The following is a 17,811-nucleotide window of genomic DNA, read 5'->3' on the forward strand; positions in this document are numbered from 1 at the left end:
AATTGTGTCTGACTCTTTGCGACCGCATGTGCTGTAACCCACCAGGCTCCTCTGTCCATGGGATTTCCCAGGCAAGGACACTGGAGTGGGTTGTCATTTCCTACTCTAGGGAATTAATATCTTGCTGACCTAGGGATCAAACCCAAGTTTCCTGCATTAGCAGGTGGATTCTTTACCACTGAGCCCCCAGGGAAGCCCATGGCCCACCTCCCCCCAAATAAGTCATTACTACTGAGTATCATACGGCCCTTCCAATGACTTAGACTGTGAACATGAAAAGTGTTCCTGAGCTGACACTAAGTGAGAAGAATGATGTGATGATGCAATCTTGGCAGGTGCACGTGGTGACTAGAATAGGATCACTCTAACCACAGACTAGACCTTGACCTCAAACAGGTTTTCACTTAACCCGAATTCATTAAGCTCTAAGCTTATGCTTTTTGCACTTTCCCGTGGGTTATATTTCACTATAAAAATGCTGACAATGTGAAAATCCAATTTCCAGAGGCCAGTGGGGGAAAAAAAAGATGATAAATAAGTATGCAAATGTTTGGAACTCGTGTGTGTGTGTGTGTGTGTTTGTGTGTGTGCTCTTATGTCGTAACCCAGGTCCACCGAGGCCCACACTATTGCTCCATCTACAGGGGAGGAGATCAAAACACAGTAAGGCTAAGTCCCCAGCCAAGGGTCACACAGCTTGGACATCACCAGTCAGGCCTGGATCCTTTCTGGACCAAAATAATACAGCGTGCTGCAGTTTGCTCCTCTTGACAAGAGATAAATTAAATAGGGGTTCGAGGCGCTTCCCTGGTGGTATAGTAGATAAGAATCCGCCATCCAATACAGGGGACATGGGTTTCATCCCTGGTCTGGGAAGGGCTTCCACAGCACACAGCAACTAAACCAGCATGCTGCAAGTACTGAACCTGTGTGCCTACGGGCTGTGCTCTGCAACAAGAGAAGCCCACAGACCACAACTAGAGAAGGCCCTCATGCAACAGTGAAGACCCAACACAACCAAAAATTAAATAAATGAATTAAAATAATCATACATTTTAAAAATAAATAAATAAACAGGCATTCAAAAGGGAACTCCTTTGGAAGACAGCTTGTCCTCTATGTGATCAGAAAGACCAAAAGGAACATGAAATGGGACCGCCTTTTGGTTTTTTTTTTTAGGTGCTTATCATCATGTTTTATTGACACCATGTTGCCTTGAATATAATCTGAAGATATCTTTGGATATCATATTCTTTATGGAGGATATTAGCTCTTTCTTTTCTTGTATCTGAATCATTCCATCAAGGATTTATTATAGTTGGAGATAAGACCTTTGGAAGCAATGTTCCTTTTTTTTTTTTTTTTTTTTGATGGAGCTAAGGTATATGGGATCCTAGTTTCCTGACCAGGGATCCAAGCTCACCCCTGCATTGGAAGAGCAGAGTCTTAACCACTGGACCACCAAAGAAGTCCAGGACTGACTTTCTTATTGTGTGATGCGGGATCATTTAACCACCTAAAGGCACTGGCCCACCCCTGTCCCCTGCCGCGGGAGCCCCCAGCCTGGGTGAGGGGATTTCCGAGGCGCCCCTACCGCAGTTCTCCTCGTCAGACTTGTCCTTGCAGTCAGGGTCATGGTCGCAATGCCAGCTGGAGTGGATGCACTCGCCACTGCCGCAGTGGAACTCGAGGGCCGAGCAGGGGTTGTTGTCCTGCAGGGGGCCTGATGGGTGGGGGCTTCCACAGTGCTGGGGCCACTCGTCTGAGCCATCGTCGCAGTCGGGGTCACCGTCGCAGGCCCAGAGCTGGGGGATGCACATGGAGCTGTTGCACTGGAAGTTGGCGGGGCCGCAGGTGGGCATCGGGCAGGACGCCTCATCCGAGCCGTCTAAGCAGTCCAGGTCTAAGTCACAGACAAACTTTGGGGCAATGCACTTGCCGTCATTGCAGCGGAACTCATCCTGGGAGCACGTCTTGGGGGCTGCGGGGAGGACAGGAGAGGACAGCCTGGTCACCGGGGAAACCACTCCCCAATCCCGACTCCAACTCATCGCACAAATGGGGACACTGAACTGAGGCTCTCCTGCCAGAATACTGGAGTGGGTAACCTTTCCCTTCTTCAGGGGATCTTCCCAACCCAGGGATTGAGCCCAGGTCTTCAGCATTGCAGGGGGATTCTTTACCAGCTGAGCCATGAGGGAAGCCCAAGAATACTGGAGTGAATAGCCTAACCCTTCTCCAGGGGATCTTCCCAACCCAGGGCCTGAACCAGGTCTCTTGCATTGTAGGCAGATTCTTTACTAACTGAGCCATCAGGGAAGCCCATATGGGACTTTTTAAGTTGAAGGATAGTTGACTTACAAAGCTGTGTTAGTTTCAGGTGTTCAACACAGCGACTCAGTGATTTTAGACAGCACAAAATGATCACCAATCTAAGTCTACTTACCGTGTGTCACCCTACAAGGTTATCACCATCTTACTGACTACATTTACCATGCTGTGCATCACATTTATTTTACAGGAGGAAGTTGGTTCCTATTAATCTCCCTCCTCTATTTCACTCATCCTCCCACCTCCTGGGTTTGATGGTACTATTACTTTTTTTTTTAACTTCTTCAGTTTTATTGTACATACATGTCAATCTTTTTCTTTTCCCATTGGGGATGGAGTTTAATAATTTTTTTTAAAAAGTTGGATTGAAGTAGAGTTGATTTCCAATGGTGTGTTAATTTCTGCTCTACAGCAAAGTGACTCAGTTATACATACATGTATTCTTTTTCATATTCCTTTCCATCATAGCTTATCACAGAATATTGAATATCATTTCCCTGCCCTATACAATAGGACCTTGTTGTTTATGCTGGTGTTATTAAAGAGTCAAAAGAAACAGTAATTATGTGAAATGATGAAGGTGTTAAATAACCCTATTGTGTAATCATTTCACAATATATATGTGTATAAAATCATCACACTGGACACTAAACTCACACCATGCTACATGTCAATTATATCTCAATAAAGTTGGATGAAAAAATAAAACACTTGGAAAAGAGGCCCAATCCATTTTATTTTAAAATGTTTCCCAGTGAGAACCAAGGTTACATATGCATCTCTAAGCAAACACTCACTTTTTGGGTTGCTTTTTTAAAAAAAAGACTCTCTCAGGGGGTTTCATATTTTGTGAACTTGAAGATTTGATGTGATCTCAATTATTTAAATTTCCCCCAGGGTGGTTTTTTTTTTTCTAAGAGCCTTACTTTGTTTTAAAAAAATCTACACAATTGGAAAAGAAATTCTAAATAATGAATAAAATCAGAGGCAAGACAGAACCAGCTGCAGAGTGCCTTCCCCTCTGAAACTCTCTATGGTTTGGAGCAAACTCTGACCTCAGCCAGGAACCCAGTCAGGTCACTTGGACACAGCTAGGATCCACGGGCCACCAGACAAGGGACCCCACTTACGACAGCCTTCCTCGTCTGAGCCGTTCTCGCAGTCCACCTGGCCATCGCATCTCCAGGACTCCGGAACGCAGCGGTTGACACGGCCCCCACAGCTGAAGTCCCCCATCTTGCAGGTGACAGACTCTACGGGAGAAACAGAACTGAAGCTTAACTCAGAGGGAAGACCGACCCACCTTGCCACTCCAAGCTCTGCAAGGGAAGAACCCAGAGTTTTCTGATAGACGTTTCAGGCCCACTTTTCTGGACCAAAATGAAGGAAATTTAACGGAACTTATTAAAAATTAGTTGCTGAGGACTTCCCTGGGGGTCCAGTAGCTAAGACGCCGTGTGCCCAATGCAGGGGGCCTGGGTTCAATCCCTGGTCAGGGAACTAGATGCCACATGCCACAGCTAAAGATCCCACATCCCAAAAGGAAGACTGAAGGTCTTGCATGCCGAACTTAAGACCCAGCGCAGCCAAATAATTTTTTTTTTTTAAGTTAGATGCTGGTTGTTGCAAAGGTTTTGGAATGAGATAGAAGCGGTGGTTGCAAAGCATTGTGAATATATTAAAGCTACTAAACTGGTCACTTTTTTTTTTTAATTTAAAATTCTGGGGTAGCTTTTTTAAAAAGCGAAGCACAGTTGATTTACAATGTTGTGTTAATTTCAGGTGTACGGCAAAGTGACTCATTTATACATGTGTGTGTATATATATATATGTTTTCTTTTAGATTCTTTTCCATTATAGGTTACTACAAAATATTGAATATAGTTCCCTGTGCTATACAGTAGCTCCTTGTTGATTATCTATTTTATATATAGTAGTATGCATCTGTTAATCCCAAATTCCTATTTTATTCCTACCCTCAATGGCTTAATTCAGTGGTTAGGACTCCAAGCTTCCACGGCAGCTGTTATGGGTTCAATCCCTGGTTGGGAAACTAAGATCCCACAAACCACCTGGAGTGGCCAAGAAAACAAAAAACAAACACACAAAAAGGCTAATTTGTGAGACTTCCCTGGCAGGCCAATGGTTAAGACTTTGTCTTCTATCACAAGGGATGAGAACTCGATACTGGTTGGGAAGCTAAGATCCCCATGCCTTAGAAGCCAAAAACCTAAATCATTAAGAAGCAATATTATAATAAATTCAATAAAGACTTTAAAAATGGTCCACCCAAAAAAAGCACAACAATCTTAAAAAAGGGCTAATCTGTGTAACATGAACCTCAATGAAAAAAAAAAGAGCCTTTAAAGGAAAGTTCCAATAATATCGTCTCTGTGTGCATGCTAAGCGTTTTAGTCCTGTCCAATTCTTTGCGACCCCATGGTCTATAGCTTGCCAAGCTCCTTTGTCCATGGAAGAATACTAGGCAAGAATACTGGAGTGGGTTGCCATACCCTCCTCCAGGGGATCTTCCCAACCCAGGGATCAAATCTTTTACATCTCCTGCATTGCAAGTGGATTCTTTACCTCTGACCCACCTGGAAAGCCCAATATCTTCTCTGCCCATCTCCTAATTCATAGAAGAATACATTAGTATGATTGTCAATTTCTACCAAATCTGTCACCCGATATCATCAAAGCACTTTGCCATCCAACAGAAATTAACAGATTGAAAATGTTTAAGTGTAACACAACTACACTTAGATTAAAAAAAAAAAAAGGAGTTAAAAAGAAAAGGCACATGTCACGTCCAAAGGCGGGGAGAAACTCACTGCACGTCTCCTGGGATTCATCAGAGCCGTCTTGGCACTCAGCAGTTCCATCACAGACCCACTTAGAGGAGATGCATTTCCCATCTCGGCACTGAAACTCGTTTCTCCCACAGTTGTCCTCCACTAAAGAGAAGGAAAGGAGAAGGGAGAATCAGGGCTGGGATCACAAAACGACCTCATTCTTGGTGTCTCTTTCCTGCCAAGTGAAGAATGAACTAGAAATACAATCTTATTTCTAGACCAGCAGACAGGTCTCCAGGGAATAAAGCATGCATAGCAGTTAAACTGAGTGAACCACAAGTATAATGGAGGATGCGAAGAACACTTCCTAAAAAGAGATTCATCCCCAGCGTGAGATTCTAGCATCACGGTTGGTGAGTCCAAAGTGTGGATCCATTGGGCAATGGGGACAAAATATTAGAACCTGGGTGCGCATTAACAAAGAAAAGGAAAAAAAAAAAAAAGGAAAAAAAAGAAACAAAAACAAAGAAAAGGATATGATTGAGCATGTCACAAACCTGTACTGGAGTCAGTACCAAGGAAAATTGAGACTGCAAAAGCATTAAGCTGGAGGAAAACTTGAAAAGCTTTCTCCAGTAGGTAGAAAGGAACTAAAGAGATAAAAATTGGGACTGCTCTCATGGTCCTGTGATTAAGAACCCACATTCCAGTACAGGGGACACAGGTTTGATCCCTAGTTGGGGAACTAAGATCCCATCTGCTAGAGGGCAACTAAGCTCGTGCACCCCAACTAGAGAAGCCCACACGATACAGCTGAGACCCAGCACAGCCCCCACAAAAAGGGTGTATAAGTTATGAGAAATTATTAATGTAGAGGTCAGAGAGCAGAGGTCCAGCAGAGAACACAATCATATAACTACATTTCAGATCTAAAGAAATGGGTTATTGCTGTTCAGTCGCTGAGTTGTGTCCAACTCTTTTCGACCCCATGGACGGCAGCATGCCAGGCTTCCTTGTCCTTCACTGTCCCCCGGAGTGGGGGCTATTCTCTAGTTGGCGGTGCTCTGGCTTCTCACTGTGGCAGCTTCTCTTGTGGCGGAGCACAGGCTCTAGGCCCACAGGCTTCAGTAGTGGTGGTGCAGGTTGCTCCGAGGCACATGAGATCTTCCCGGACCAGGAATCAAACTCGTGTCTCCTGCATTGGCAGGCAGATTCTTTACTCCTGAGCCACCAGGGAAGCCCCTCTAAAATACACGACTTTTACACCTTGTGGCTCAGATGGTAAAGAATCTGCCTGCAATGCGGGAGATCTGGGTATGATCCCTGGGTGGGGAGGATTCCCAGGAGGAGGACATGGCAGCCCACTCCAGTATTCTTGCCTGGAGAATCCCATGGACAGAGGAGGCTGGCAGGCTACAGTTCATGGGGTCGCAAAGGGTTGGACACAACTGAGCGACCAAGCATACAATCAGAGCGAAATAATACTGACTGCATTTAGTTTTTGGTATCATGCTTTGATTCGGGGTCATTGTTACATGTGAGCTATGATCACAGCAAACTTTTATTGTGAAAGTTGCTCATTCCAACTGTTTGTGACCCCATGGAATATACAGTCCATGGAATTCTCCAGGCCAGAGTACTGGAGTGGGTCAGTTAGTCATTTCAGTCACTCAGTTGTGTCAGAGTCTTAGGGACCCTATGTACTGCAGCACAGCAGGCAGGCTTCCAATAAACTTTTATTGGTTGGTAATAAAATTGGTATCACTCCCTTAATCTTTAAATATAGACTTTGATCCCCTTCATAATCTAAAGTAACACAGTTAATAAAAATTATGATACAGTTCATCTCAGGATAAGGAAATAAGACCAAGAAAGAAGAAGCTAGCAGAAATTTCCTCATGAGTCAGATATTCTGAAGGCAAATGATATGTAAAATATAAATTCAGGCTGATGACTATGTTTATTATATTTTTCACTACTCTCATAAGAAGATTAAGAATGTTTATTCTTTTATCACTTTATTTTGAATGTTGACCGTAACAAAAAAAAAATAGTTTAATAGTTTGCACAAAATGTATTCATTTGCTCATTTTGCACAAAGGCAATTAATGAACTCTTCATGCGCAAGGCAGAAACTATGTCTCCAGAATTAGAAACTTCCAGACAAAACGAACGGAAGATGGTAGATCCTTGAATGATTCTTCTCATGCAAGAAGTCTCTTCTTCTTTCATTCTGTATATGGGAAAAGAAGATTCAAGATCTTACATGCTTTGTGTCTTTTTATGTATTCAGATTTCTTCCCCTTGATATTCTCTTTAAGTGGACTTTCTGGGTGACCCAGATGGTAAAGAATATGCCTGCAATGCACGAGACACAGGAGACTTGGGTTTGATCCCTGGGTCGGGAAGATCCCCTGGAGGAGGAAATGGTAACCGACTCCAGTATTCTTGCCTGGAGAATCCCATGGACAGAGGAGCCGGGTGGGCTACAGTCCATGGGATCGCAAAGAGTTGGACATGGCTGAGCATGCATGCATGCACATTCTCTTTAAACACTCATAAGTTTTTTTAAAGATTTATTTATTTGCATATTGGCTCTGCTGAGTTTTTGTTGCTATGTGAGGGCTTTCTCTAGTTGCAGTGAGCAGGGGCTACTCTCTAGTTGCAGTGTACAGGCTCTAGCGTGTAGGTTCAGTAGATGTGGTGCACAGGGTTAGCTGCTCCGTGGCATGTGGTATTATCCTAGACCAGGGCTCCAACCGATGTCCCTTGCATTGCAAGGTGGATTCTTAAACACTGGAGCACCAGGGAAGTTTGAGACCTTCAAGTTTTAACTGAGCACATTACCCAAGGGAGGATCTATAATTTTTCCCAGCTTCCTTTGCAGCCAGGTGTGGCCATGGGACCAAGTTTAAGTTAGTGACCTGTGAGTGAAAGTAAATGTGCAAACTTCACGACCTTAGAGGGTGGCACTGACAAGTTGATTCCTACTAGTGAGCATTTTGCTCCTCTTACCCTCAACGTACAAGATAAAAACAGACCTAATTAGATATGGTGGAAGGTCAAGCCATAAAAATAAGAATGATCAAAGGCACTCTTTGAAGTATGGCTCCCTGTGTCCAATTGCTAATCATCAGCCTTGCCCTTAACGCTCGGCAATAAAAAAGAACGAAATAATGCAATTGGCAGCAACATAGATAAACCTGGAGATTATCATACTAAGTGAAGTAAGCCAGGCAGAGAAAGATGAATTTTATACAATATCATTTATATGTGGAATCTTAAAAAAAAAAAGATACAAATGAACTGATTTAAAACAGAAATTAGACCCACAGACATAGAGAACAGATTATGGTTATCAAAGAGGAAAGAAGTGAGGGACAGATAAATTAGGAGATTGAGAAGGACATATACATGCTACTGTATATAAAATAGATAACCAGCAAGGACCTACTATGTAGCACAGGGAACTATATACTCAATTATCTTGTAATAATGTGTAAGGGAAAAGAAACTGAAAAAGAGTCTGAATCACTGAAACCAACACAACATTGTAAATCAAATATACTTTACTATATATATATATATACATGTTATTTCATATACAGAGATATAAAGGGGAAAAAAAAACCCTTGCCCTCACTATGTCATGATTTGAGATTTTTTTTTTTAGTTCTACCAGTTTATTGCTACCAACCCATCTCCCTCCACCCTTGTGCACACATGCTCAGTCATGTAACCCCATGGACTGCAGCCTGCCAGGCTCCTCTGTCCATGGACTTTTTCAGGCAAGAATACTGGAGTGGGTTGCCATTTCCTTCTCCATGAGATTTTTAACTATAGTAGGAAGCCATCACAAATAACAAGATATTTTAAAATGCTGTGTGTTTGATTTTTATCTCACCTTTTTTAACATATCTGCTTTTCTGTATAATTACGGTTTTTAATGTACACCAGATGATAGCATAGGTATATGACAAATAATTATATTAAGGAGAACATGATGGATCTGATAAAAAAAAAATTTCACAACCTCAGATCCCAAAGCTCTGCAGTCCCTTCTGGTACAACACTCCCTCCTGGCTCCCTCCTCTTTACTTGGCTAACAGTTCAGCTTCGAAGCTCACCTTACCTGAAACTGGGTTTAGCAGCCCGTGGGCTTCCCAGGTGGCGCTGGTGGTAAAGAACCCACCTGCCAATGCAGGAGATGGTAAGAGTCGAAGTTCGATCCCTGGGTCAGAAAGATCTCCTGGAGGAGGGCATGGCAACCCACTCCAATATTCTTGCCCGGAGAATCCCATGGACAGAGGAGCCTGGCAAGCTACAGTCCATGGGGTTGCACAGAACTGGACACAACTGGAAGTGATTTAACATGCATGCATGCAAGAGCTCTTAAAATACCCATTTCTCACTCCTAACATAAAAGATCGAAAGCATTTGTTTATCGAGGCCCCCAGCCTAGATTTAAACTCCTAGAGAATAAGGAATGTCTTTTTGTTCCTTTCACTGTGAAACCGTCAGAGCCCAAGGCCTGAGTCAAAACAAGATTCGCTCAGCTGGTACGCCCCAATCAGGGACAGGTCCATCATCTCACTGGGCAAAGATTTTGGAAAAATGAAACTCTTCTAGTTCCATCTCTTCGGAGGGCAACAGGGCAGAATCTGTCAAATTTTAAAGTGCAAAGTTCCTGGGACCCAGAAGAATTATTAACACAGATGTATAACAATGTCAAGTTAAAAAAGGTCCAAAGCTTTTTTTTTTCCCCCACTGAGCAGTGTGGTTTGTGGGGTCTTAATTCCTCAACCAGGAATCAAGTTTCTGCCCCCTACACAGTGGAAGCTTGGAGTCCTAACCACTGGACAGTCAGGGAATTCCCTGTCCGGTTTCTTTTGCTCGAGTACATACTATTCATGTGCCATTCTAGCTCAGGCACAACTAACCGATAATGATAGAAACTGGGCTTTCCTGGTGGCTGAGATGTAAAGAATCTGCCTGCAATGCAGGAGACGCGGGTTTGATCCCTGGGTCGGGAAAATCCCCTGGAGAAGGAACTGGCAACCCACTCTAGTATTCCTGCCTGGAGAACCCCATGGACAGAGGAGCCTGGTGGGCTACAGTCCATGGGGTCGAAAAGAGTCGGCACACTGAGTGACTAACACTTTCACTTTTCCCAATGACAGAAATCAGATTAGAGGTGCCTCTGGTCTGCGTCTGGCAGGTGAGTAAGCTGAAGAGATCCGGGAACTTCCTGGGGGGAGAGAAGTCCTCTAGGTCCTAATGAGAGGTGGTTACACGGAAGTAGATATCTATCTCAACTCACTGAACTCTTATCTGTCGATTTTATAGTATGTCAATTGAACCTTTAATTCAAAAGAAACAAATTATGGGTCTTCAAAGCTCATTGTCCAGTGTTCCTGCCCGGAGGAACAGTCAGGTGAGGTTAGGAGAGAGATGAGTGGAGGGGTGGTGGAGGCTATAGGTGATAAAGAGAGAAATACATACAAGGAGTGTTTAGAAGCATCAACAGAACTTGGTAACTGAACTTACAGAGACCAGGTTGGAGGTAACCCCAGTGGAGAGCTCAGGAGATTCAAATGAGCTGAATCTAGAATCTGCCGCTATCGAACACAGACTGATAATGCATCGCCCAGCTACTGATCCAGACAGGACATCACCCTCTGAGGTGCCTCTACAATATACCCCACACCCATTGACTCACAGCTGAATCGTGATTATGCCTGAAAAAGGAAATGACTCACTTCTGGCTTCCCACATGGGGTGGGTAAAAAGCAATCGAAATTCCAGGACTCTTAGGAAAAAAAAGTTAAAAAAAAAAAAAGGAAGTTCAGGCAAGGGGCATTCTCTACAGAGGAGGAGGATTATGGAGGAGGAACTTCTGCCATCTGCTCTCCCAGCCAGGAGATGGCAGTTTCAATTATCGCAAATCCACTTTGCCCAAGGAACCATCTCACACGCAGAATGTGCTACTGGAAAGGCTAAAAATATTAAACCATCTTGAAAGTGCAAAAATCAAAGTGTTAGTTGCTCAGTCGTGTCCAACTCTTTTGCAACGCCATGAACTGTACCCCACCAGGCTCCTATGTCCATGGGATTCTCCAGGTAAGAATATTGGAGGGGGTTGCCATTTCCTTCTCCAGGGGATCTTCCTGACCCAGGAATCATGCCCAGGTCTCCTGCATTGCAGCCAGATTCTTTACCATCTGAGCCACCAGGGAAGCCCTACTGGAAAGGCTAGAAACATTAAACCATCTTAAAGCCCTTTAAATAGGGATAAAGAGGATCTTCTCTGGTGGTCCTCTGCACTCCCAATGCAGGGGCGCTGGGTCCGATCCCTGGTTGGAGTGGAACTAAGATCCCACATTCTGCAACTAAGCCCACGCGCCACAAACTAGAGAGCCCCCACCTCGCAACAAAGATTCAGCACAGCCAAAAATAAAAATTACAATAATAACAAAAGTAAGAGAGAGAAAAGAACAACCCCCTTCCCTGGACACCAACGAGCCCTCCCCTGGGCAACAGTTAATCAAATATTTTCTTGTCATAGATGGCTGAAGACCCTACCAACAAGAAGACCCCACTACTACATATTTCTGTCTGAACAGCTGTTCATCCAACAGCTGGCCATCAGCTGTAACATGTGAATGGATTTCACTGACAGCAGTCAGCTGGGAAATGTCTCGTGGCCTTGCTTATATGGCCGAGGATAAGGGACAGTGAGCACTCAGGAGAGCACCTCAAGATGGGTGTCCCGGCAGTGGGCAATCCCGACTTGAGCGAGGAATCAGAACTAGTCCTATTTCAAATGCCACAGCCCAGAGAAACCACAGCTTTTCTTATTTCCTCCCAGTTCCACTAGCAAGGTTTGGGTTTTGTATGTCAGTTTCAGTTGAATTCCAGCAAAAGCAAACCAGAGCGCCACATCCCATAACTCCTCATACTGGGGATGCCTAAAATTACATAAGCAACACACTCCCTCCCCCCCCCAAAAAAAGATAACAATCGAAACTCTAGCCCTTAGACCTCTCCTGTCACGGGTGAGGAATCAGGAACAAGGTTATCGAAACAGAAAAGGAGAATATACATTTCTGCTTTTTCTCCAGCACACATATAAGGTGGTAAATGCTTTCAAGGTTTTCTTTCCGCAGATACTGAAGATAGTGGTCGTTCAGGAAAACCAAAATAATACATGGGGGGAATTCCCTGGTGGCCCCGAGGTTAGGACTCAGTGCTTTCACTGTCAGGGCCTGGGTTCAAGCCCTGGCCAGGGAACTAAGATCCTACAAGTTGAGAGGCATGGACAAAAAAAAATAATAATAATTAAGAAATAAATACTTGGAATCACTTTCTTGAAAAAGAAATGGTTGGGGTCTTCCTTGGTGGTCCAGTGGTTGGGACCTTGCTTTCCAGTGCAAGGGATGCAGGTTCAATCCCTGGTTGGGAAGCTAAGATCCCACAGGCCTCAGGGCCAAAAAACCAAAACATAAAACAGAAGCAATATCATAACAAATTCAATAAAGACTTTCAAAAAAAGATGTTCCACACCACAAAAAACCTTTAAAAAAAAAAAAAAGAGTAAAAAATGGCTGAAGCTAAGATACTTAGCAGAAAATGAATGAAAAATCCTTTTACCAGTGCTCTTTCCCACATGAGGGACCACCAGGGTATTTTCCCCAGAGGTGATCTCCGTGGTAGAGTTTGTTGTCTGCTCCTTTGAGGGAGGGGTAGCCAGTTTCTATCACTGTTCACTGCTGACTACTTGCATGGTATCTTAGCAACACATGGTTACTTGCTAGACAGCAGAGCAGAGTGTGGATGCTGTTAACATACTGAATGTGGGATGTGAAAGGCGATCAAAGAACTGAGCAAAAAAGGCATCTAGAATTGGGTCTTACTAGGGGAGGAGCCCTACAGATACAAGCACGAATGCCCTAGAAAGACAGAATGAGGCAGATATTGCTCTTAAAGGTTTGCAGTCTCAGAAACATTCTCCCTATCTTTAGTGTTGCCCTGAAAGATAAATATGCCTGACAATGACCAGTGAATCCCCCTGGGGCTTGTTGTTAAAGCAGTTGTTGTTCAACCACTAAATCATGTCCGACTCTTCCAGATCTCATGGACTGCAGCATGTCAGGCTCTTCTGTCCTCTGCTATCTCCCAGAATTTGCTCAGATTCATGTCCGTTGAGTCAGTGATGCTATCTAACCATCTTATCTTCTGTTAAAGCAGACACAACTTAGTGGGAACACTCTACTTTCTGAGTTTGGGTGTGTCCCTGGCATATTTGATACCCCACACACAACTGTGAATTAATTGATTTGGCTAAAGGAAAGCAAGCAGTTAAGATGCCAATTACTACCATTCCCAAAGTAAACAGACAAGAAATTCCCGCCCCCTCGGGGCAAACTGGAGTAGCCAGGGCTGCTACAAATGTCTATCATCAAGTTAACAACAGAGTAGATACTTAGTGGAATACACAGTAGAATACTGGAGTGGGTTGCCATGTCCTTCTCCAGGGATCTTCCGGACCCAAGGATCGAACCTAGGTCTCCCACACTGCAGGCAGATATTTAGTAGCTGCCCACTCACTCTCAGGAGTCTGGGGAACACACCCAGACTCAGAGCCTCCTTGAGAACCAAAATACATCAGATCCTCAAGCTGCCCAGTGAAAAAGGAAACTGAAGCAACATATCTTGCTCAATGAAACTTCACTGCCATTAATTTCCTCTTAGGGAAGGAGTGGATCTGTGTGTGAAATACAGGCTCATCAACTGTCTCTTGACCAAGCCACCATCCCTTTGCTTCACACAACCCAATGGCCGAATTATTACAACCCTCTACCATGTGGCTGAAATCCTCCTTCCTTTCCTCCCAGAGAAAACTGTGATGTGTGTGTCACAGGTGCTGATTCCAAGAGTTCAAAGGTCTCTGCTCAAAGCCACCCCTCCCCCCCATTAAAAAAAAGCTTCCTGCATCCTGTTCACGGGACAATTTCAACACTTCTCTACGCCCAGCTGGTTGTTAAGTAGGAAAAGGACCATTTCTTTATTATCCAGGGCGAGGTTAAATGCCTCTCTCAGCCACTGGATAACTCAGGATATTGCACCAACTACCCTCTTGCCCAAATCTAAAATTCAAACCCCCTAAAATGAAACGTTGTCATGAGAGCAGCTCAACTGAACTCATTTTAGCGCCTCTGAACAAACAAGGCCACCCCAAAGGCGTCCATTCGGTCCCCGACTCTCGGTCCCTGCCCAGGCGCGGATGAAAGTCTCCGTTAAGTGCCCTTCACGTCCGATCCGGGAAGGACTGGAGTTTCTAGGCAACGTTTCAACTGGGAAGGAACTGAGGCCTTGAAGGTGGTTTGGGGGTCACGTTTGCGAACTTTTCCCAGTCGGGCGGGGTCAGAGAAGCTCCCGAGGACAAAGCGGGTACGAAGGCATCACTGCAGATAGAGGAGGAAACAGGCCTTGGCCGAGCGGGCCTCAAGCGCTAGGCGGGCACCTCATCTATGCTTGCAGAGCTTCTCCAGGGGCCCGGGACTTGTCGCATCCTTTCCGACGGAAGCCCCGGACGACCCGAAGAATCTCCTTCGACATCCTCACGGAGATTTAGGTGAGGCGCGAAGCGTGCGCCAGCCCCGCCCCGCGCCGCTCGGGCCTCAGCAACCACCGCCTCCCATTGGCCAAGGGGTGTGGCTCGAGGCTCGCCTGTTCGAATGGCGTCCAATGGGAGCTCGGGGGAGGGCCCACGGGGCTGAAGGCGGGGCTGGAGGAGGTGGCTAAGGGCGGAAGCTTGGTGCAGGTTAGACTAATTCCGCGCCGCTTTCAGAGGCAGCGTCGCCCTTGGGAATCACAAGGCAGACTTGACCGCCGTCGTAACCCCTGAGGGTGAAACGATGTGGGGGAGCGCCCATAGGGGCCTCCAGGCTGAGCAGCCGGTTTTCGGGTCCGTCCCACCCCTGGAATAACTCTGGGAGGGAGTACCTCCTAACGCGTATCCGGCTCTAAGAAAAGGGGAGTGGTCCCCCATCGCGGGGAGACTTGTGGGGAAAGCCGCGTCGCGTTTTCCCTCCCAGACCCCTCAGACACCTACCCCCCGAACCCTTTTCCCAATCCAGCCATTGGGGAAGGACTTTGTGCCATTTACCCACGTCTTCCATGGATTGAATGATTTTTCGTTTTATCTCCCGCCGGCCCCCCAAAATACCAAGGGGCTCCCCGAATTCAGGAGCTCATTCCTATGGCGCGCGGGCTTCTGGAGCCAGCCTTACCTGCAGCCTCCCCCGCAGCTATGAGCAGGGCGATGGCCCAGCGCAGCCCCCAGCCCGCGAGCCTCATGATCCCAGCCTCCGCTTGTCACGCCCCGGCCCAGGCCGCTGTCCGCTCTCAGTGACCGCTCTGGAAATCCGGGCTTCGCGCGGCCCGGACGCGACTGCACGCGGGGCCCCAGTCATTTGCAGCATTTCTATGTGAGGTTTCCCTGAGAGGGAGGAGTTTGCAGTGGGGTGATTTTCAAATATCTTCACCTCACTGTGGGAGGAGGAGTTTGGAGAGGAGGAGTTTCAAACGGCCGATGTGACATGGGCTCCTTAACCCATGAAGCCCTGACTCAGATTCCAGTTCTTTCCAAAGCTGGTCCCGGACAGGCTGCAGGGTTTGTCGCAGGAAGAGCTGAGCCGCCCCCACGCCCACCCTCAAAATGAAATCCCTCATCTCCCTTAAATTTCTCTCAAATTTTGATTGTTATGTTCTCTTTGGTGCCCAAAGAAGATTTGATCTGTCCTTCCAAATCGTCTAATTGGCCAATGACATCTCCCCTCTGACTCAAAACCAAAAACTAGAGATGTTGGAAACTTACCCCCCACCACTTTTCTCCACTTACCCTTCTCCTTTCTAGGAATTGTTTATAGATTTTAACTGTTCCGTCATATATAGTTTTAGAGGGTTCTTCCAAATTGCCCCATAAAACAGTTATCAGTGATGCATTTAAATAAAATCATCACAAAAGTACAGGCAAAGACCGATTTTGTTTTGTGGGATCCAGCACTTGGATGAATTATGAGCCAAAACATCTCTGAAATCAACTGACCCCATACCTGGGGTCTGGACATAAATATTGATTTATCTTATTCAGAGAAAGGGTTGAACAAACAGAGTGGCCACTTCCTCTTCCCAAAGCCAAATCAAAACAAACTAGAAATTTCAGAGCTGAACCTGAATGCCTAAACCACCAAGAGCTGATGGTGAACAGCTTTTAAGAATCAGGGTGTCTCTTTGGTGGAGATTCATGAACTTGCCAGGGCCCCTTGCCAAAAAGCCCTCCTATAAAGGGTCTGGCAGTTTGGGAGCGTTCTGTCCGGAATGAGCAGAGTTCTCTGAGGCTTTACCAGCTGAGCTTGGCAGGCGTACTAACCTCTCAGCAGGCTTTCAGAGAAACCCAGGAGAGAAGGCAGAAAAGAGGCAGAGAGGAGATAATTGAACTCTCAGAAAGAAAAACAGTGATTAATCCAGGAGAAGAAACATAGACAGTGTCTGGCAGTATAGAGCCCCAGCTTCTAAATCATACAGAATTTGGGTAAGTCACTTAGCTTTGCCAATTAAACAAGTGGGACATTGAGACTTCCCCGCTGGTCAAGTGGTTAGGACGCCATGTTTTTACTGCAGAGGGAGTGAGTTCCATACCTGGTCGGCGAAGTAAGATCCCATAAGCCTCAAGGCAGCAGATGAGAGGGCAGGGTGGGGGAAGAAGATAAAATAAAAACGGGGGGAAAAGTAATGCTTACTTCCCTTACTTGGCAGGTTCAGTGTCAGGGTCAAAATGAAATCATGAATAATCTTGCCTGCAGAAATTGACAAGGATGGGCAAGTTCTGGGAGTTGCAACATTTATGAATGTGTCACCCTCCATTCCATTCTTTATAACATATTAACATATGCTCCTTTTTTCCCCCCTTAAAGTCAGGAACACTAGGTTTGATTTCCCTTCTGAAAAATTACAAGACCTCACAGACTCAGTTTCTGTTGCGAGCCCAACTTTCTCTGATCCATCTGATGGTAGGTGACTTGTTCTGCCCAACAACCCTGGAAAGGGTTACCAGGAAGAGACTGTCTTCCAGAGAGGACTTAGCTTACTTAACATGTGTTCAGAGCTAGTTGTATGGAGATATAGGGGCAGGCCTGGAAAAGGGCTAAAAAAACCCTGGAAAGAACATTCCTGGAGGGCTCAAGCCTGGGCAAGAATTCTGGGATGGTTTAACCCAGGAGTCCCTTTGATCTGTCTGCAGAAATCTCAGGGTCCTTTCTGTTCCTGCCACATAAGCATATATTACCCTGAGGATGGAGTCACACTGTTTAAAATTTCTCTACTTCTTGGAGCCTCCATATGCTCTTCTATAACTTACTCATAGGGTTTGTGTGAGGATTAAGTAAATTTATATATATATATATATATGTATGTATAAATGATGATTATATAAAATGATTATTTATATAAATAATTATATATAGCACAGTTGTGTGTTTTATTTATTTTCACTTTTGGCTGTGCTGGGTCTTTTGCTATGTCTGGGCTTTTCTCCAGTTGCAGCAAACAGGGAATGCTCCTCGTTGCAGTGCTCAGACTTTTTTTAAAATTAGTTTATCTTTTTGTTGAAGGATAATTGCTGTTC

General features: G+C 45.2%; 1 protein-coding gene across 2 annotated transcripts in view; it reads right to left on the reverse strand.

The window, feature by feature from the left end:
- Positions 1 to 15,626, reverse strand: part of LDLR (low density lipoprotein receptor) — a 32,103-nt gene extending 16,477 nt beyond the window's left edge. For both annotated transcript variants that reach the window (XM_043466586.1, XM_043466585.1), the window contains exons 1-4: positions 15,416 to 15,626; positions 5,163 to 5,285; positions 3,462 to 3,584; positions 1,595 to 1,981 (exon numbers count right to left, since the gene is read on the reverse strand). In XM_043466586.1, the coding sequence (XP_043322521.1) occupies positions 1,595 to 1,981; positions 3,462 to 3,584; positions 5,163 to 5,285; positions 15,416 to 15,482 (700 nt within the window). In that variant the 5' untranslated portion in view covers positions 15,483 to 15,626. The remainder of the gene's footprint in view (positions 1 to 1,594; positions 1,982 to 3,461; positions 3,585 to 5,162; positions 5,286 to 15,415) is intronic.
- Between the last annotated feature and the right edge of the window lie 2,185 nt (positions 15,627 to 17,811).

This window comes from Cervus canadensis, chromosome 4, assembly GCF_019320065.1.
Source record: "Cervus canadensis isolate Bull #8, Minnesota chromosome 4, ASM1932006v1, whole genome shotgun sequence".
Lineage (NCBI taxonomy): Eukaryota > Metazoa > Chordata > Mammalia > Artiodactyla > Cervidae > Cervus > Cervus canadensis.